Here is a 21,611-nt window from a genome sequence, read left to right on the forward strand (position 1 = left end):
TGAGAACTGTATCTTTTGTAAGTTAATGCAATATGATTTCAGTGCTTTTAATTAATAGGTTAGTTAAAGTCTCAATTTTTAAATGGACTGGGAGCCATTATGTATGGTTGGAGATGCTACGGTGCTGCTGACCAGAGCCCGTTCTGTAGCGAGTGAAGTGTTGGAACGGTGTTGTGCATACAAAGACGTGTGCGCATCTGGATTCTGCTGGTGGTGTTGCCAAACCCAGATCGTAGTATGATATGCTGCGAACGTACTTGCAGGATTTATTTCTTTCCACAAAATGATTCCTGCTGGATGATCGGATGAAATTTCCTACTGATGTAAATATAACACATGGACGTTTTTTCTGCAGTAATAGAACTGGTGAGCTGCAGTGTTCATTGCTATGTCCTTAAGCTCCAAAGTTCCTTCTCGAGCAGTTTTCCTGTTAGCATTTCCTCTGCCCTTGTTCCTTCCCTCCTTTAAGCCTTGTTTCACAGCCTGTTTCTGTCCAAAGGAACAAAAAAACCCTGACCAGCTTTTTCTTGTTTCTTTTGACACCAACACAGTATGTCTGTCTGTGCCTATGAGAGAACTATATTGAAATGGCTTTCTTTGTGAATTCCTCATTGCTATTCATTGGTGGAGATTGTCACGTAAGGGTCAAATTAGAACTCAGTCGACCAGAGCAGCAACGAGAGGAGCCAGGCTCAAGATAGATTTCGCCATAAGGTCTGAGAAGCAGTTTATTTGGAATTTGTTACGTGTAATATATATATATATATAGGTGTTATTTTACTTTCCACAGTGTTGCTCTTTTTTTCTGTAGAAACTGAATTATGCTTAATTTATTCCCTCTGGTCATTTACTTGAGAATTAGTCTTTCTCTCACTCTGCCTCCCGACTTTCATCTTTGGGCACATCTTTGCACTGTTTCGTTATATCTAGTAAGTTCTGAGCATATAATTTACTTCTGTTAGTTTAAGAAAAATGAAGTTTTTGGCATGATGGTTCCATGCCCTTTGAGATTGGATCCATGCAAAGGATCGTGTTTCTGGTAATTTGGCTGAAACACAAGAAATTGTGTTTATGCTGGCTTCAGGAAGGCAGAGACAGTACCTGGTCAAGCATAAAATCTGCCAGGGCGAAATTACTCTCTGAAAATGTTCTAAAACATTTGAACCAGCAAAGTGAGTTTGTACTGGCTCTGCATTTCATGCCATGTGGTTGCAGCATTTTTGATGTGGTAGTAGCTTAAAACTGGATATACTGCTTCACAGAACCGTGCCTTTGCGAAATGGATTCCGTTCTGTACATTCTCCAGCAAAAACAGGTACTAAATTTGCAGTCGCTGACCCAGAGAAGTTTTGGTGCTAAATGTTTTAAGATAAAACAGATCAGAGATTTACAGAGCTGCACAGATGACCTAGTATCCCCAAACTTACTTTCGCTTGGGGTTCATACAGGATGAGGTTACAGACAGGTAGAACAACCATCGTGGCTGTTGCGCAGGGCGCATCTTTTAGAAATGAACGTGCCCGCTCTACCAGGCGGCTGGGAAATGCTCGAGCCGTGTGGGGGCTCATACATCAAACAGGAGGCCTGAAGTTGCGCGCCTAAATAATTACTCTCATTTCTGAGTGTCGTGTTAGGTTTCTGTGTTTTAAAATGTTTGGCTACAATGCCCAGCTTTGTAGCATTCAAAATCCTCATTCCAGCCCAGAGTTCTCCCTGATTTAGGACATTAAGTCTCACACATGCAAGTATTGATCGCTGACAACAAATGAGATTAACCAGGGTTTGGTTGGGTTTTTTTTCCCCTTAAGAGTCTCAGGGTTGGCTTCTCTGAATATTGTTTCTTTTTCCTCCAAGTTAGGAGGAAAACAGTGTAATAAATAATTTATGCAGCGTAGTGAGGAGAACCTGGGAGATGACTGCGTACAGAAGAGGCCGCAGTACCTTATTAACTAACTCTGTCTTCTCTCTCCTCTCTCGTAGCTGGTTCTGCTTGAGGCCGCTCTCCCGCTTGGTCTGCGCTTTCCTAGTCTTAGCGGGTGATGAGACAGGAGCTCTAACATTCAGACCCAGTAAGACACTAGGTGCGTATCGCTTGCTTTTCCCTGCATGCTTGCCGAATTGCACGGGGCAGAGCCGTCATTTTATGCTGCTCATCTCTTGTGGCACTTCAGGGTGAAAATACAATTAGCATGCGTTACGCTTCAGTTCCATAGATTATTTAAGCCCCGTTTTTGCTTTTATTCTGATGGGTTTCTTCCCTGTAGAAGCACATAGCTGCTGTTTCCATGCATGCTCACAGGCCTTCACGTTTGCTCCTACAGCTGCTGATTTGCTGTACGTACAAGCCTCTCGTTGCTCCTGGTAGTACCATCTCCTGTCAGCAGGAGATGAATGGACGTGAACCGGGCTGGGGAGAGCAGGAGTGGGACAGCTACGCTCAGTAGCAAACTGTGGGACCCGAGAAGTCTCCCGTGTGCCCAGGAGCCCCTTCCCCTCCGGCTGAGAGGTGGCTCTGCCACGTGCTCTAGCTGACTGGGACGCTGCTCTCTTGGGACGCAGCTCGCTCAAGTACCTGATGGCCTCCGGCAGGCGGAACGCTTCGGCAAGCGCAGGGGACCTGAGGTCTCCGGGACTGTTAGGATTTAGGTGCCCAAATCTCACAGAACTTGACCCCCCTCTTAGTCTCAGGGGCTCTTTAACAACTCTTGACTAGTAGGCGCATCCTATATTAGCAAAATGAGCGTGCAGAGCTAACTCGCTGCTTTTGCGGAGCACCAGGGGAGCCTGGGCGCGGCAACGTTGCCAGGAGCCTGCAGGCTTGGGCAGGAGCTGGGGTACTCGTAGCGCGTACGGCCCCCTTTTTGGGGGGTGGTTTTTCTGCTGTGAGCACTTCAGCTGTGCTGACATTAAGGCGGCCGCCTGATGCGTTAGTTCTTGATATGAACAGTCAGAAAAACCAGATCCTCTTACTCTGCTCTAACTCCAATGCAACACTAATATATTTAGAGTCACGTAGGCAGGAGAGAGATTTGCTGCTGTCAGCGTAGCCTTTGCCACTCTGTAGGCAAGTGTTTGCTGTGTTTAGAAGTGCAGCCTAAGGAATAATCTTTACCTGGCTGCTATAGGTCTAATATTTTCATTTATTTATACCCTTTTCAATGTGCACTTGAATTTATTTACAAATGGTAGCAAATTGCAAGTGGCAGCCTGACTAACTCACTCATGAGTCAGTACTTTTATTTTTCTCCTCTAGTCTAGACTGCTGATAATGTAAATTGTTGAAACCCTGGGTAAATAATTGGGAGTGCAATCAACAGCAAGCGAGTATTTATCTGCTAATAAAACATTTGAAATGCAGAAGTCTGTCTTTGTCCAACAGCTCTTAAAAGCCAGTTATTGGTCCTGCTGTTGTTTCTGCATAGCAATTAGGATTTTTATGGTCACTAATTGTACATCTGAAAATTTATTCAGTTTATTTTCTGCCTGTGTTTTTCTTTGCACGGAGAAAAGCAGCACAATATTTATGGTGGTAAGGAGGTTAACATTATATTTTCTGCATGGAGATCTCTCTAGCTCTCCAGAGATTTTTACCATTCATAGAACCCAAATTTCTAGGTTCTCTCATGTGTGGCATCAAGGGCTTATAGCTCATTAAGGATTTTCTGAATGGGATCTTTGTCACATTCTCAGAATGTGACTTGGAAGTTATAGACCAGTTCGGTCATCAACCGTGACTTCTATTATTAAAGCTGTTACTGCTTCAGAATCTGTATTAGAGGAGGAGCTTCTCGACTTTTCGTGCTGCTATTGGTAATGCTTTTCCTTAGAACAGAAACTCGCATTATACACTCTGAAGGGAACCGTTTTTTTTAAATTTAGTTACTGTAGTTTACATCTTGTCATCTTCTTCCCCCATCCCTACTTGATGGGCTTTTTGAAATGAGTCCACGGAAGTATCCAGCCTCTTGGGCCCCCGGGAGGGAGCGGCTGTGCTGTATCACAGCTGCACGTGAGAAAGAGCTGTTCTAGCTGCAGACGAGGAATTGCCTGAAAGACGGACCCCTGCGGGGAGTGACTGAGGAACCGGGAGCTCCTGCCCTGCAGCACCTCTAAGGAGCCTGTCTCCATTCATTATCCCTGATCCATCCGGACTCCTTTTTGCCTTGGGCCCGGAGCATCCCCTGATCTGAGGTGTATTGGGATCTGTGTGTCAGCCAGGCTGTTCCTCTGCTCTAGGGGCAGTGATAATTAGTAACCAGGTAGCTGTCTTCAAGAACGTCTAGTTAGAAATGCCCCCACCCCAACCTTCACGTGCGTTTTTCCCAAAATATGACTAGTGCCTGTGCCTGCGAAGTCCCACTTCCTTCACGCTCCCTCCGAGGAGTCTGTGAGCATGTCTGCACTGCTGGGAGGAAGGACAGCAAACGGAGCTGTCTCCATCTGTGCAGAGCAGGGAAGCACCAAAGCAGGGGCGTGCAAGTTGGCTGCCCACGAGCCAGCTGAGGTGCGGACAGCCTGGCCGTGCTGGTGCGCGGCTGTGCCAGGGCTAAGTCGTGCCGAGATGGAGCAGGTGGGTCCCGCCGGCCCGTCCTGCGTTACGCAGCCTTCCCGAGAGCCACGCCATCCTTGTAGGTGGTTGCGATTCTCCTTTGCGGACACCAGTGTCCTCTCCGAAGGTCTGATGGACTTCTGATAATCTAGCAAAACAAGGTTCAGGGTGGAAGGTCTCTGCGGTTGACAGCCTGGTCTATATTTGACTAGTTTGCGACATCTGGAAAACCCTTTGGTGGTTTTTGGTTTTCTTTCAGAATCTCAAGAGAAGTGAAATCAATGCATAACTGGGAACAGTCACTTCTGCTTACTGGTCTGCAAACATGAAAGGCTCCAGTCATGGTTATATGTCAACTTTATGAGATTAATACGTGGTAATCCTCACCCTGTTCCCAATGTGATTTCATATCGCCCCGATTCCTTGCGACAGCAGCTCCCTAGGAGTTAGCAATGAACCGCAGAGCTGCCGGCAGGTTATTTCCCATGAAATCAAGGCGTATCTCATCGGGTTTGGGTCCGTTACTTCTGCCCCAACGTCTTTTGGGCCCGTTGGGCGATTCCAACCACGTATGACAAAAGAAGGGAGACCTCGGGCCTACTTAAGTGTTTCCAACAAACTGTGTGAAAACATGCAGCTTAATATCTACTAGCACCTCTCTTTTGGGAACGTAACAGTATATGACCACGTTATCATTAGCTACCAAAGAATCGGCACAGGAGAGAGACCCGATAAATGTAAAAGTCATGGAAAATGCATCAGTCGAGAGCATGCATTATCTAAAGGCGCTGAACGATGAAATGCAAAGCCTCAGGAAACCCGGGGTTGGTACTGTCAGTGCTCATGGAAATCCTTGTTGACAGATGGAAAACAAAGAATCTGGCAGCAGGAAGAACCGCTCCCAGTTTGCACACCAAGGGCCAATTTCTAGGGACTTGACTCTCAGCGCAGAACATGAACTGTTCCTGAACTGCAGGGGCAGGAGGAAGTTCTGCCTCTGGGCCCATCTCAGAGGTGCTCCGAGTAGTTTAGTAGTAAGTGGTAGTAAACTAGTTACTAGTTTAGCTTTAGTGAAAGGGTTCTGTCGAAGCCACCATTTAAGCTTATATTATGTTGCTGATTTTATACCCTTATGAAAACATTTTGAACGATGTTCACATCATAGATCTGTGGAGTCAGTGGGGAGTTTTGCTGCATGCACCATACAGACGGAGATGGGGTTTTAAATGGAATGCTTCACAGCCCTGCTAGAGAAGACATAAGGCAGAAGGTATATATCCCATCTAGCTGGTTTCCGAGTTCTTCTTTTTCCTGCGTTGAGAGACAAGCGGTCCTGTGTGTTTTCCATGGAAGGTGTTTGATTTGGGCTTTTTCATTTGCATTATTAGCGAACAGCTGCATGCAGGACTGTTTTGTTGGCTACCATGCTGAAATCATCAAGCACATTTCAACTGCAATTGCACTGTCTGCATTTAAAAATATTTTCCATATTACAGCGTACTCCTATAATTTAAAAATGAAAACTATTTTCAGCTACTGTCTGCTAAATTTGGGGGAGGGGTCCATTCACTTGGAAAAAATGGACACAACTTTTCTTGTGCCATGAAGTTTGTCTTTAAAAATGTTAAACTTCTCCTTTATGCTGTTAAAGACAAAAAATTGCAGGTGTCTGTAGTGAGAAGGACTGTGTTCCTCATTCCCTCCAAAGTTGTATCTTTTTTTATGTATCTCTTTTAAGCACATTATTATTTGCACAGTGAAATTTGCTTTGCAAGAGGGATGAAAACCCTTGTCAGAGCAATTTTAGCAAAAAGATCAAAGGAATTAAATATAAATTCTCTCCAAGGTGAGCATGTGGGGTTTTTTTGAACAGGGAAGCCTTGGATTAATTACTTTTAATTTAAAATCAAATGGATGGGAAGGAAATCTTTTCAAAGAGCACTGCAGTTTGCTGCTTAGAGTGAACAGTATTTTAGTAGGGTGACTAACAATGTGCATTTTTATTTTTAACCTCTGACCTGTGCCCTCCCCACCCCTTTACCTAACCCTTTCCATTTGCCCTGGTCAGTTAACAGGCAGGAGCATTTGAAAACAATCATGGATGACTATGATATCAGGTCAGCTGCCAGCATTTTAGCATCTGTTAAAGAGCAAGAAGCTCGTTTCGAGCGGCTTACCCGTGCACTTGAGGAAGAGCGGCGCAATGTCTCCTTGCAACTTGAGCGTGCCCATCAGCCGGCAGACCGAATGAGCATTTGCAACATTGGCAATGGTCAGCCACTGGCAACCGCCTGGCAGCAGCTTGTACTGCAGGTAACAGCCTGCTCCTTTTACCTGTTGCTAGAGTCCACCTGTACCAGAATTTCCCATCCCAGAAAGTCAGGTGCATCTTGTTTGTCGTCAGCATTTCATTCCGTAGCTTGTCTTGGGATACCCCAGCGCTGGTACGCTTCAGCGGTTAATTTGGTAGCTCAGACCTCGGAGCCTTGGCTTAGAAGTTGCTCTTACTTCCTCTTAGCTCATGGGAAACTTCTGCAAATGTCTGCATCCTTGCGTATTAAACCCTAAAGAGAGATCTTCACACCCTCCTCTAAATCCATGCACTTGCTGTAAGTATGGTGATGTGCTGATGATTGAAAACGAAGGCTGAATCATAATCTCCATAGCAAACAACATTTCCATTAGAAATAGTTGGACTTTGAATAGAGGAAACGGCGTGAAAAGCAGGGATTTCCCTCCCGCGAAGTCTCATTGTTTGTGGAGGGAGGACTTCATAATTTGTTTCTCATGCTTATTGAATTGATAGACTTTATTTTAATGATGCAGACTGGCTTTGTGGTAGCCTTAGATTTCCAAATACTGTTTTTGCTTGATATGTGTTCTTTAACTGTTTAAATGCGCAGCGATAAACTACTTGCATCTCTAAGTTACTTGAGCTCGCAAATCACTCTGACATGCAAGGTAAGTCATGCAGAAGCAATAGTGCCATTTGTGAGGGTCTGTTTCCTAAGAAAACATTGTTCAGTTCGCAGAGAAACTCCAGGCTATGGGAATTCTAAAAGTTGTTTCCCAATTATACCAGACTGTTTTACAATTATACTTGCATTGAGCTGTATTCAGGCAGGCTTTACATTATATTATGTTAGCACAGCTTTTCTATTAACAGCTGCCGTGTCTCTGTACGTGTGGATGCTTGAACGTGGGACCTGATGTGACAGGAGCAGCCTGCACTGCTCGGGCTAGGAGCCCGCGAGTAGCTGGCCGGAGCTGTGGCTGCTGGTTAGCAGCTGGGCTGGGGAGGGGGCAGAGGTGCTGACGTATTTTTTTATAGAAAAAGGACAAGTTCGCCTTCACTTTTTCTGACCGACTTTGTGCAAAGTGCCTGATTAATAGCTCCAGAATGAAAGTCCTTATCCGCAAAACTGATGAAGCATGAGTTTTCTGCAGCGTTACAGCTTAAGGTCCAACACGTCCAAAAAAACTTAAGAGTTTAAGTTACTGGGGTCTGCGTGACTCTTACGGAGAAACAGCCCCTGTAAGTGAGCCCAGGCTGCATCCGTGTGCGCTCCGCTCATGGCCACTGGGCCAGGGGAGCTTTAGCTCATAAATAATTAGTGTTCAGGTTTTCAGAGTAGCTTGTACATGAAATAAAAGGGCTGAATAGCTAAATGCGCACAGTTCAGAATTAATGTAAGGTTATTTGTGTGAATTTTCGTTAGATGTACTGAGGGCCAAATTCCTCCCTGACTTACTAGAATTAATTAAATAGTGTTTAAATGAAGGATGAAAGCTGTACGTTCAGTCTTACGCAGACGATATAATGATTTCATCTTTATTATGTATTGCATTGCACTGTTAAGAGTACACAAAGCAAAAGGCACGCCGTGCGCTGCCGTAAGGATTGCTCACGCGCTGTGGTGAAACGCAGCCGGCTCTGACGCTGTTTCGGTGAGGACTGACCGATTTCTGCTTACCAGCCTGTTCAACCTCTTCTGGTCAGTAACGTTACAAAATAACTCCAGGAGCAGCTTTTCCATTTGGAAGCTGCGTAGGTGATTACTTGTAATCTAGTTATTCGGAGTTAGAATTTCAGCAAAAAATGAGGGTTAACTCCATTTTATGAAAATACCAAATAATCTTTAAGGATCTGCGCAACCAGGCGTCAGTTTTCCAGGTTGTTTGAGTGTCGAAGTGGAGCCTGTCGAAGGGATTTGTCAGGGAGCTGTGCATAGCCAGGGCTTTGCTGAGAGAACTTCTCTCAGTACCTTTTTGTGATATACGCTCCCAAACTTATTCCTTTCTTAGAAAATTAAGCTTTTTCTTTTTTTTTTTTTTCTTTTTTTCTTTTTTTTTAATCTCAGAAAAGGAAAAATAGTATACGGGCAATGTGCCAAAAGTGTAACAGTTTTCTCAAGTCCTCAAAAGACAAAATCGAGGTCTTATGCAAATATTGATTCTAATTAATTCATTCTGGATTTTTTTGCCAGCCACTTTTTTTTTTTTTTTTTTTTAAATACCAACTTTAAACTAATTCCATAACAAGAGCTCTTTGTCCTAGGCAGCCCATTCAGCCACCTCCTTCACTTTGCTTACTGGTGAGTTGTGCCTCTCCACTGTGCATTTAGAAAGCTCGCACGGGACACGTGAGCTGCGGTGCACTTGCTGACACGGGCTGGGCGTGTTTACGGCATTGCGTCTTTTGGCCCCCGACGAGAAGGATCAGGTCTGCAGGCGAGGTCAGGGATGTGCTGCAATTGCCAAAAAACGCGTGCGTCGACTTCTTAATTTCACGTTAAGAAAGCGTTGGGGGGGATTTTTCTAAAAAGTATCTTAAAGTTGTTTTTAATGGGAAAAGTTGATTACTTGGACAATCTACATAAACCATTAATGGTTTGTTCAGATATTAGAAATAGCTGAGATTGTTCTTTAACGTGCATTTTTCCCAGAGGAGGGGTTTCTGGGAGATCCTGTCCTCGCAATGAGAGAGCCTAAATGTTGCTGCTTCCTCTGCCATTAACGTCAGCGAGCGCCTTGTGTCGAGGTCGTGGCCAAAGCACCCGCCTTGCCCTGGCCCGCTGCAGGAGGCAGCGCCTGCCAAGCTCCGGCCGCGCGAGGCTTTGTGCCCGTCCCCCCTTCCCGCGAGGGGCGGCACGCTGCCACCAGCACCGCTTCGGGGAGCCCCGTCCCCCCTTCCCGCGAGAGGCGGCACGCTGCCACCAGCACCGCTTCGGGGAGCCCCGTCCCCCCTTCCCGCGAGGGGCGGCACGCTGCCACCAGCACCGCTTCGGGGAGCCCCGTCCCCCCTTCCCGCGAGGGGCGGCACGCTGCCACCAGCACCGCTTCGGGGAGCCCCGTCCCCCCTTCCCGCGAGGGGCGGCACGCTGCCACCAGCACCGCTTCGGGGAGCCGGGGCGGAAGCGCTGCGCTGGCTGACGCCGGGGAGCACCGGGCAGGTGTGCCGTCTGCCCTGCGCGGCTTCCCCGGTCTTACAGGCTGCCTCCCTTAGAGTTTGTCGCTGAGCGTGCAGCCAGCGACGTGAACTAGGGTGTTCCAAGCCTAGAGCTTTAGGGGGACGTGCAATGTGGTGCATGCGTTACTGCGGGCTTTGAAGCGGTCAAAGGAAGCGCTCAGCCAGACTAAGAACCCTCCGGACAGAAGGTCATTAGTTACTCAGTGAAAACCTTTGCCTTAATCCGACAAATGCAGCATTGAATGAAGTTTTAATCATAGAATCATGGAATGCTTTGGGTTGGAAGGGGCCTTGAGAGATCATCGAGCCCAACCCCCCTGCAGTGAGCAGGGATTGAACCTGTGAACTGGGCGTTATTAGCGCCGTGTTCTAACCAGCTGAGCTAATCGTAGAGCTTTTATCTGGTTAATAAAAATCTCCTAAAAATCCTCCCAGTTTTTAAGGATGTTCTTGCCTGTTCCCTACTCTGGCTTTGAGCGGTGGGAGCCACGTGGCTGGCGCTGCTGTTTGCTTCTGAAAGTGAAAACCCGGCTGTACTGAAAGGAGCAGAGCTGTCTGTTAACGTCTATTCGTGTTTGCTTCTCTAATTTTGGCAGTAAGGAATGTAAAAAAAAAAAAAAAAAATATTTTTTTGGTTGTTATAGTATCCCGAGCTGTGGGAGTCTCGGCAGTCTTTGCCTTTTTCTCGGTTTCCCATTGCGGCATAGTCCCATACGCTTGTGAGTAGCAGCTAGCACGTGTCCTCTGCATGTTAAAGTATCTGGTTGATAAAGTTTTTTACAAGCTTGATAAATCTTAATAGTCTTAATGTGTGAGGTATTTAGTTTAATCTACCGGGTTCTATTTCACTTCTTTTCCAATCGGCCTTCTGCCGCTCTTCACAGCGGGAACTGAAGTTGGACGGGGCGGCGGTGTGGAAGTGCACGCGTAGGGTACGTGCTACAGCGGGCTCAATGCACGGAGCTGCACTGTTATCGCTGGAGAGCTAACCATTCAGAGCGTAACTTTCTAATAATAAAGGATATTGTCTTTTTTTTTTTTTTTTGTTACTTTTATTAAAACATCAGACATGTGAAACTTATTAAACACAAGGCTACATCCTGAGTTGGTTTAACTTGGCATGGCTCAGTGGGTTCCAGAGAAGCTCTGTCAAGTCTGATCAGCTGGGGAGCTGAACAGCAACGTTTGCATTCAAGGGTTGTTTCCCCGTTGGTACACACTGACAATTCCCATCCCTGTTAATGTTTCATAACCAAAATAAAGTACGGCGTTCAATAAACCTCTTTTGCCAACAAACACACTGTAACGATACTTTGACTTCAGTGATTTTGCAGTGACCTGTAGGGATTTGAGAGGGGCTGCCGTTACAAAAAAGGCAGGTATTATCCCCCTTCTTACAGGTGGGAAAGCTGGGGGAGTTGCCAAATCTCGCAGGGTATAAATAAGAGAGATCAGCCCCTTGCGTGCTGGTGCAGAGTCTTACTTAACAGATTGACTCTTATGCCTCCAAGAAGTAACGTAAGTTGACCTGAGAAGTCTTTGCATTGACAAAATCATCCAGTAATTAAAAATTTATTTCATTTGACTGTTATTTCCATTCTTTTAGGTTCCCAGTGGTGGGTTGTTTGGGGTGTTTTGTGTTTGGTGTTTTTAGATGTATCATCTGGTACATTTGGCTAAGGAGGTGCCGGAGTAGATTAAACCCAAAATGGAGATTATGTGTGTGCATATATGTTAGTATAATACAGATAGTCCCACATGCTTTTTAGAAAGCCTGTTATTAAAAAGCCTGTCAGCATAAATTCACTGCATTGGACATTTTTTTTCTTTAAATGATCCTTTTGTTTAAAACCTAGTGGCATTAGATTGGTAGCCTTGCTGCAAGTTTTATTGAATTCTGCTCTACTTTCTGGAATCCTTTCCCACGTCAAACAGTAGTTCCCATAAGATGGAAGCTCGGTTACAGTCCTGATGCCACAGAACGGGCAGAGGCTGCCGGGGGTAAATAGTGACTGACCAGCGGCTGGAGGGTTTGTGCTACGCTTTCGAGAGGTCTGCCAGTCAACGTGTGCCAAGAGACCTATGAGTGCAGCTGTAAGTTAAATCACTTTTAGTGACTAGTTTCTTGCCCTAAAAGGAGCGATAAAACAGCTTCTTTTGTTTTCAGAAGCAAAATACAAGTTTTGGATCCTGTTTCGACTTTAAACTTCGATCCAGCCAGCTTCACTGATAAATTTTTGACTCGGCGCTAGGCCAGCAGCTTCAAAGGTTTCGTCCTGTCAATCTGCTGTGCTTTTTCATACCATGTGAGAGTCAGGCTTGCTGAGATCCTTAGCGGTAAAATGTGCGAGTGCGTTGTATGGGCTGAAATTTCTAGTAATCAAACCAAGCTGAATCAGCACGATGTGATAGTGATGAATATAGCTTAATATCTCGTATTTATGTAGCTATTGCACCTAGTGATATACATTATTATACAAGCTTCTGCCTTGTCGCTTGTAAAGCCAGCCCTGCGTGTGATGGTGCAATTGCAGTAGTTAACATGGCATGAATATGGTGTCGGAGGCAGCACTGAGCTTGTTTGTACCTTTTGTAATACCGTGCACAGTAATTTGGTCCCTTAGATGTGACTGAGACAGACTTCGCTGAAATAGGGCTTGCGGTTATGCCATTTTATAAAGGCTTATTAATGACTCACTGAAGCCTGCTCTGCAGTCATTTTGTACTAGCTTAACTATTTCACTACAGATTGGGATTTTTTTTCCCCTCTCTGTTGTTCTTTAAACGGAAAGAACGTAATTAGTGCGATGCCAGGTATGGTATCGCGCATTTATCCTGTGTAAGTCCTGTTAGTGAGTTGTTCCCCTCTATACACAGCCACGCTGAAAGTGGTGCAGTTAGAGCAATGCAAAAGCTGTTGCTTCCCAACTGAGGAAATAGGCACAATAATAAATTGTTTAAATGCAAATCAGGAAAAAACAAATAATTTAAGTGATGAGGTTTTTGAGTCAGTCTTTTTTTATTGCTAGTGTGATTATTCCTTTGTTAAGAGGTACGGTAATAAACACAGGCTCAAAATTCTCTGTCGTGTTTAAGTAGTGTCCCACCTCTGTAACTGGAAAGAGCTTTTTTCATATGTTCCTCCAGGTCTGACATACGTTTGACTGTGCTTTTTCATAAATTGATATGTAGTTTTGGTGCAAATGTTCCCTAACTTTGTGTCTAACCAAGGTATTAACAAAATAGAGTTGAAAGGAAGGCAGAGAGGTTAAGTGGGAATGAAGAAACTTAAAAGAAAGAACATACTGGTTTGGTTTTGTTTTTTTTTTTTTTTACATTAACACCCTCGCCAAAAAAGATGCGCAAACTCCCTCCCAACAAATAATACCCCAAAAGGCCATCTTGAAATGTCAGTAATCAACCAAATTAATAAAATTAGTTTTGTCTTCACCTTGCAAATGTGGTTATAGATGTTCAAGGAAAATCAGCTTATGGAAAACTGCTACAGAATATTTTCATAGTTAGGATTTGGATCATTTATATTTCAACTTATGTTCCAGAGACATAACACCTGCTTAAAAAAGTAACAAACACATTTTCCGTTTTATTTTTAGGCAGGTATTTTGTAGCCATAATTAAGCACCAATATTCTTCAATCTTTATGTTAATCTGAGGTACCTGTGCCTTCTGCCAAAAATGGCATTTTGTGAATTGAGGGTCACTTTCAAGTAACAGGTGAACTCCAAAGCACACCAGAACACATGGCAAGAATTTAAACAAATACGAGAAGATTAGCTCAAATTGCTTTTCTAAGAAAATGCCATCAAGTTAACCGTCCTGACTTGGCGTTTGGGCAACAATAACTCTTCTGTCTGTATTTCATTACTTCTATTTAAGATTCTCTGCTCCACGCTGACATAGTGCAGACTGTAAGAGCAGACAGACTGCTTCCAGTGCTTTGGTAGTAAGAACACGGGGGCACTAATATTGTACGCATGTTTGAACAATGCAGAGAAGAAGCAAAAATGGGTTCTGAGCTGCACCGAGTCATCGGCTCACCTTTTTTGCTCCTCTCCGTCTCCTGCAGAACGCAGGGCCATCTTTACGTGTGAAGTTCTATGTAATCAGTTCTAGTTTGTAGTGCCTCTTGGCTTCCTTTGTCTGTGCCCATATTAAGGGGCTGACAGCATGGAAAATGACTTTTTTTGGGTTTTTGCCTTACAGGTGAGGTCAGGTACAGACGGCGGTGCTGTCGGTTCGTGACAGCTCCCCGGTGTTCCAGGACTGTTTCCCGTTACGATGCCAAACACCCAGAAAAAACCCTCACCGGTAGTTAACCCGTGAGTGTTCTGCTAGTTCTGAGCAGATTGCAAATCGGTGAAGGAATTTGTAGGGACCGTCCTAACTCCTTTCTAAAAGCGGCTGAGCCGCAGACATGCGGGCTCTGCCTCGGGGGCGCAGCGTGGCTCGGTGCCAGCCGTGCGGTGCCCCTCGGTGCCCGGCCTCTCCTGCGGCTCTCGTGTTCTTCACGAGTGACACATGCGCTCGCTATGCCGTCGGCCTCATCCCGGAACGTCGGTACGTGTGCGCAGCCTTACCGAATTTCGAGGAATGGCCTGGGTCAGGTTTCAGCTTCTGCGTATGTGCAACTATTCAAAGGTTGCAGGGGGGAAGAGGGGAGATTTGGGAATATGGTTCCCATGGGAGAATGAGTTCCTAGGTCAGAATTCGGCGTGAGCTGAGAGATGTTTGCGGTGCCTGTGAATCCCGGCGCAGTTCGGAGCTGGACCAGGAGCTGTTACTCAGCTGCTTTTCAGGGAGACGCGTTCCCGAGCGTGAGGGGTGATCCCGTCCTGGCTTCTGCGGTGGCGGAGATGATAGTGGTTGAGTTTAGCTTGGAGGCTGGAGGTTTCGCCGCCCTTTTTATGGACATTGTCCCATCCCTGTGAAAGCAGCCACTCCTGGTTTCCAGCGAGAGTCAGGATCTTTTGCTGAAAGCTCAGCAACGGTGGGAACTGGCAGCAAGGAGCTGGTGTTCCTCAGCGCCGAAGGACTGCGGATTGCTGAAGGCAGCGTTGCTGAGCCAGCCTGCGCCCTACCAGGACTCAGCCGGGGCAGTAGCTCTCCTGGAATTACTGCAGGTGTCTCGGGCGGAGACTTTCCGAAGTGACACTGTGGAATGTTGCACCGCTCTGAGCAAAGGTGCTCCTGCTGTCTGCATTTCTGCTGGGATTACCCAAATTCCAAAAGAAATCCCAGAACCTGCTTCCCGTGCTGCAGGAGGAATGAGATAGCACAAGGCTAGCAAAAAAAGGGAATTTGTGCGGCAGGCGTCACGGCGCATATCTCATGAGAGCCTCTGAAAGGCGGACCCGAGTAGTATTCCTGCAAGAATTTACATTTCCTGGTTCTTCCGTTTCTTGTTATAGCTTCTCCCCCGTGATTATTCTTCTGTCTTCATTTAAGGCCTTAGATGGTAAAAACGGCTACAAAAGTGCATGGGAATATTAGCATCAGCTGCGCAACAACTACGGAGACTTGACCAGCTGCATCAGCACCTGGGAAGTGCTTTCCAGAAGGGATTTATTTGATAAGCGAACCACCTAAACCCCACTTATTAGAGTTATTTGGGGCTCAGATGTGCTGGCCTGCAGCAGAATCCACTCAAAATCTGATGCGCTGAGAAGTGTCTGTATGAAACTTTGTCAGCAAGTCTAATTTAAACAGTCGATCCCAAAGGATTCATTAAAAAATTAAAAAAAGGGAACCCTGCAACTGAGAAACTGACCCTCTGTCTGGTAAGGAAAGAATTATTTTATTCTTTCCAACACAATGATTTGGTTTTTTTCAAAATTTAATGACATACTATTTTACAGTTTTACATGTGCAGGTTGAAATAGATCTCTCTCAGCGCAAAGATGCGTGCCTTGGCAGAAATCTCGCTTTTCTCTCTACCGTCAACAGTCCCTCGCTTTCATGCCGCACGCTTCATCTCTTCAGTATGAGCTCTGCAACTTTATATGGTAACTGCTAAATTCCAAAGTGCCATCTAATGTTTGTCAGCAGGACAGCAACCGGGTTATGCTAATGATTATCGTAGTGCGAAGCAATGACCGTGTTTACCGTAAGCATCTCAGACATATTTTTGCAGTTTCAGTTGCCTTGAAAAGTCTCAACTTCTTTTGTTTTGTGTGAATTTTTATTGAATGATGTTTCGGAAGCAACTGAAAGGCAAGGATTTTCTTGTTTTGTTTGCCAAGATTTGTGAAAGAAGAATCTTCCACAACTGCTAACCTTTCTGGCCTGGAACTGTGCCAGGTTTAAATTAAAATTATTTCATTTGAATGACAAATTCACAGTTGCGTAATAATTTTCCATGATTTTACATTGCTTTACTAATAGAACTATGTTTTCTTCTAGACGTACATAAAAGAGAAACATATTAAAAATAAATTCTGCTTGCTGCATGTACCTTATGTAAACGGGCATCTAGGTTGCTCTTCGCATGACATCTCTGAGTGTTGCAAGATCAGCAAGTATGACTGCAAGTAATTACTAAAAATGTCTTAAAACAGGAGCATTCAAATGTAAACATTTAAACGTTAAAGAGTAATACCAGGTTTAACAGGATTTTTTTAAAAAAACAACTTTCCAGTCATATTTACCACATTTGCTTCTTGATAATTAACATGAAAACACCTTACATTTTGAAGTTGTGATTTATTTTTCATGTTCTACTGCTTGTTTGTGTCTCAGCTCAGACAGCAGCCCATGATAAATGGTACTGGCTTTTTCAGATTTCTGTGTCTCCTACATTTCAGTTCCCAAGCATACTAGTGTACTAGCTCAGCTGGGATGTTCAGGAAGAAAGATTTTAAACCTCAACAAAATCTTTTTGCACTGTATCTCTCAATTTTATGAAAAGATTTTGTTACTAATACAGGCCTTGATCCGTACGCGTACGAGCGCGGCAGACCCTTATCCCTACAAGGCAGCGCACGGAGTCGGTCGGTCTTCGTAAGCCTCTGCCCTTGCAGATCCGCATGCAGCCGCCAGAATGTTTCGCAGAAACTTTAAAACCGCCAAGCAGGCAAACAGGCAATTTCCTCTTCCCCTGAGCCCTTTGAGCTTTGGACCAGAAGCGTTCAACCTGGCTTTTAAAACCAAAAATTTTCTACGGTTCCATTTCAGATGTTGCCAGTGTCCATAAGCTCTTGAGCTAATGCTGAAAGAGCCCCAAACGAATGCTGGGTTGTGATGACACTGATAAATCACGCGGCCTTTTGCTAGTTTAGGTCGCGTTGTTAACGGTTCAAATGAGGCTCCTGCCTGCTTTGTCGCAGACGTGGTGTACTTGGCTGAAGGCATCGGTGTGACTGAGAACAGACCGGCCAGCGATGGCCATGGGCAGCCCGAGGCTGGGCGCCAGCTAGAATGAAAACCTTTGATTTAAATAAATGTCAGTCTACTCTTTATATATCTATATATTTAAAAAAAACCCCAAACCCAGAACTGCTTCCCTCTTTAAGCTACCAAATTACTAGCTGAAGAGAGTGTTTTTTCACCATAGTTGTGGTGACTGAGATAATGCTGTAGAATACTGCCAGAGTCCATTTTAGGGACTTGATCTAAAATGTACCTTTAGCTGCTGGCAGAGCGGCATTTTTAGAATACTGTAGTTAAAGGTTGAAAAGAGCTGTAGTCTCCGTGTTTCTGACCCATCTCGATTAGCTCTTCTTCCTTTTTGCAGTCTTATTTTCATATGTAAGTATTTCAAATAGGGGAAACTTGCTCTGGAATAAAATTTCATCCGCAGAGACCTTAATTGTCTCTTCAGAAGGAAATCCGAACCAGCTCCAGGTTTCGGTTTGAGGAGGATAGTCATTACCATAAAGATGGGTTGATGGTACAGACAGCTGTCGCTCCAGCACCTAATGGCAAAGCCCGGTTTGCCCTCTGGATGAGAGAGTGACGTGTTAAGCTGGTGTCTTCTGAGCAAGGGATTGTAATGTGCAGCTTGACATACAGAGCAAATCATCTGGAAAATCCAAACCCCGAAACAAAATCTAAGAAATGGAAAACGGTGAATACTGGGCCTGTCTTGCCTGCATTTGAGTGTCTTTGTTTTCCTTTCCAATAACTGCAGCATGAAATTATGGTCGCAGCGCCAACCTCAGATTGGATTTGTTTTCCTTGCTGTTGTCATTCTGTTATAAAGGTAATGCTATTTTTTTTTTTTTCTTAAACTGAAGGAGACTTTTCTGGTTTTATCCCTGTAAAATGCAGTTGATTCTTATCTGAATGAAGCTGCTGGGAGGAAGCACAGGTCATTCGTGCAGCTGCGCCCTGCGTGCAGTGACATGCAGCTGCCTCTGTCCGTGCTTTCTCGTGAAGCAGCGCTGTCGCCAGACTGTCCTTGTTCTCCTCCCCTCCTGCGACAACTTGCATGGACTTGACTGCTCTTAGATGTAGCAAGATGGAAGCTGTGTTTGTGTACACATGAAAATCCCCAGAATTCACGGAAATGCCTGGCGGTGCCCCTCCGCAGGTGTCCGCTTCCTCTGTGCATATCGGTGTGCCGCCCTGTGAGCCTCGACCCCTCTCTGACGCTGGGTTCGTAAATGAGGGTGACACAGAAAATCGTCCTGCGTTTAGATACAGCTGGTCCCCGACCGGGGCCATCCGGCTTCGTCTCCGTTTCTAACCTTGCAGTATGAAAGCAAACAGATTGTCAAAACCGTGCTGATGGGAATATTGGAAATATCCTGGTGGATTTGCCCTACTAGAGCCACGCAACCGTTCTGGAGCAAGCACGGATGCTTTGAACGGGCTCGTGTAACTTTTCAAATATATTTAAAAGTGATGGGAATGCGAACAGGAAAAGATTTCAGCGCGTATCTTGGCGATACAGCGGCCTGGCTTCATTTGTCTGTATTAAAGCATCACAGGAGGGCACGCTGCCGCAGCCCGGTGCACTGTGCTGGAGTTCTCCCGTTTGCCGCGCGTACTTGCTGCGGGGAATTCACAGGACGACAGCAGAACACCCTCGGCATGGCAGCACCTATGTCAATACAGGCGATCTAATTCTGAGAGCTGCCCCGGGTGTGGCGGGGCTTTCGCCTGTATGGTTAGCTGGGATTCTTGATTCATCTCGTGCCGCCTTGCTCCGGCGGGTTTATGGAAGTTACATATCACTGAAGCCATATGTTATGTTTCCAGGCAGAGCTGTAAACCATTTCATTTTTACTGCCTCTGAGAGCACATCAATCTATAGTGCGGCACTAGTGATGGAGAATTTTTTAAGGGTAATGGGAGAAAATAAAAAGAGAGAGCTTGGCCCAGATACTATAATACTGCATCTTCCAGAGAATTAAATCCCTTCCTATTTATAAATTTTTAATTTCTCAGAAAGAATAAAGCAGGTTTTCACTCTACTTTTGCAGCTGGGAAAAGTGTAACGGATGAAGAAATTAAGGTTCATTTTAAAAAAAGAAAAGGGGGGGGGCAGGTGGTGATGTAGTCAGCAGTCTGATACTAATGGATAGAGTGTGTGTTGCCAGAATTTGGAAGTTCATTATAACCTCAGGGATCCAATCCATAACTCTTACTTAGGTAATTAGTTCTTTTACTTCAGCATTGCCAAATCCCAGCATTCAGAATTCTATGAGCTGGTAAAATACTGCAAGTGGCTAAGAAATAAGAGGACTTGAGACGTATTTTGCTTCTTTTTTTTAATTAAAAAAAAAAAATCTTTGGCTGAGTCAAAACATTTTCAAATTTTACTTTACAACCAGAAGGCCTGCAAGCATCCATTATATATTTGAAAGGAAAAGGATGTTTTTAAATAACAACCTGACTCCAGAAGGTGGGACTTCAAAACTCGGCACCGCTGATCTTGCATGGCTTGCACAAATACCCCTGGGTTTACAACACGAGAGACTCCTTATGTGAGTAAGAGTTGGCAAGTCCATCCAGGAAGGTTTTCGGTTTCCTCATTTTGCATGCAAGAGCAGCGACTGCAGTGCCCTATGGATATAGACTTTATAACGTTTTTTTCTTTGACAGTGTATAAAGGTCTGGCACACGTCCACGTGCGTGCCTAAGTTGAATGGTACTTTTCCATGCCAGCACGGTCTCAACAAAAGTTGAGCTATTTTAGTTTGTTAACTGAAGAAAAGTTGGACAAGGAGAGAGGGGAGAGTGCTGTACAAAAGTACAGGAGACTCATACAAAATGCATTCCTTTTGCTTTGCTTTGGCCTCCAAGTATTTTATTAAAGGCCACTACCAGTCGCCTCTAAATTATTCCACTGTAGATAGAGCGTATTTTTTCCCTCCAGTGAAGCAAATACTTTGCTTCGGCTGAACCTTGTGGAACGTCAGCCATTGCCCTTGTCAACCCTTACGGCATTTATTTTTAAACAAACTGGGGGCAGAGTTGGGTAACGTAGTTCTGCCCTGTGCTCTGCCCCTAAAATACAAAGCCTTGGCTCCAGCATTCAGCTGGCTCTCTGACATTGGCGGTAACAGTAAGGCTGAAATTAGGATTAAATAGGTGTGAAACATTCCTTCCGCTCTTAAATGCCAGTGTAGGAGATGCTACCTTTTCATGTTGATCTGGTAGGATGGATATTAACTGGCACGTTAATCACGCTGGCGCTGGAAGCATGTTTTAGAATTTTCAGGGCACCTGAAGCAGGGATGAAAAGATGGTTTTGTGCAAAGGTGCCTATTCTGGTAATTAAAGAAGATTCAGTTGCAGGGTCCCTTCCTTTCCGCGTGATAGCGGGTCCGGCCGTCTCTGCCGATCCATTTTCCAGGGATCGCCTCTAATTTGATTCCAGGCGCTTTCAGTCCCAAACCCCATTGTTCAGCCACCAGCTGTTACAGCGGTGGATTTATTTCTCACTTTGGTTCGCTGCAGGAGCCTGGCAGCAAAGAGGAAGAACCAGCCTCACCCCTCGGCTGGGTTATTTAGGGCGGGGGGAGGACGTGGGTGCCCGCGGCACCCGAAAGGTGAGGCTGCGGCCCTGGCGCTGGGCCCGGGGGGAAAGGCTTCGGGTTCGGAAAAGGTTGGCTCACACCGACCTGCCTACACCTCCCCTTGGGAGGTTGGCTCTTAACATATGTATTAATGCACAGCCTTTCTGCAGCCTCTCGGAAGAGGCAGAGGGATCGCATCCGAGAATAAGAAGCATGGGAGGCTTTTCTGCTTCCTGGGAATTTCATGGAGCTTTGCAGCCTGGCTGCCTGGGATCCTAGAATAAGAAGCATGGGATGCTTTTCTCCTTCCCGGGAATTTCGCGGAGCTTTGCAGCCTGGCTGCCTGCTCCAAGACCGAAGGGTGAAAGCTGGGTGCTCCCAATTTACTAGCGATAAATGACGCGAAAACCATGCCGTACCGCGCCGCGCCGTCCCGGGCTTTTGCTGCAGAATGCGGTGGGTGCAAGGCAGGGCGCACAGCAGGGCGCACACCTGGCATTCGTCTCGGTACCGAGCAGTTTGCCGAGGCCGTCGGCCGGTGAATGCGGGGCGGCGGGCGGGCGGTGCTGGCGAGGCAGCTGTGCCCGGAGCCGCGGCGGGGTGCGCTGGG

At 45.6% G+C, this 21,611-nt stretch overlaps 1 protein-coding gene across 2 annotated transcripts in view; it reads left to right on the top strand.

Moving 5' to 3' along the window:
* Window positions 1-6,625: 6,625 nt before the first annotated feature.
* Window positions 6,626-21,611, top strand: part of ARVCF (ARVCF delta catenin family member) — a 171,274-nt gene continuing 156,288 nt past the window's right edge. The window contains exon 1 of one of the 2 annotated variants that reach the window (XM_075719249.1): window positions 6,626-6,862. In XM_075719249.1, the coding sequence (XP_075575364.1) occupies window positions 6,647-6,862 (216 nt within the window). In that variant the 5' untranslated portion in view covers window positions 6,626-6,646. The remainder of the gene's footprint in view (window positions 6,863-21,611) is intronic. The other variant, XM_075719248.1, reaches the window with a different exon arrangement.

This window comes from Pelecanus crispus, chromosome 11 (genome assembly GCF_030463565.1).
Source record: "Pelecanus crispus isolate bPelCri1 chromosome 11, bPelCri1.pri, whole genome shotgun sequence".
NCBI classification, from domain to species: domain Eukaryota; kingdom Metazoa; phylum Chordata; class Aves; order Pelecaniformes; family Pelecanidae; genus Pelecanus; species Pelecanus crispus.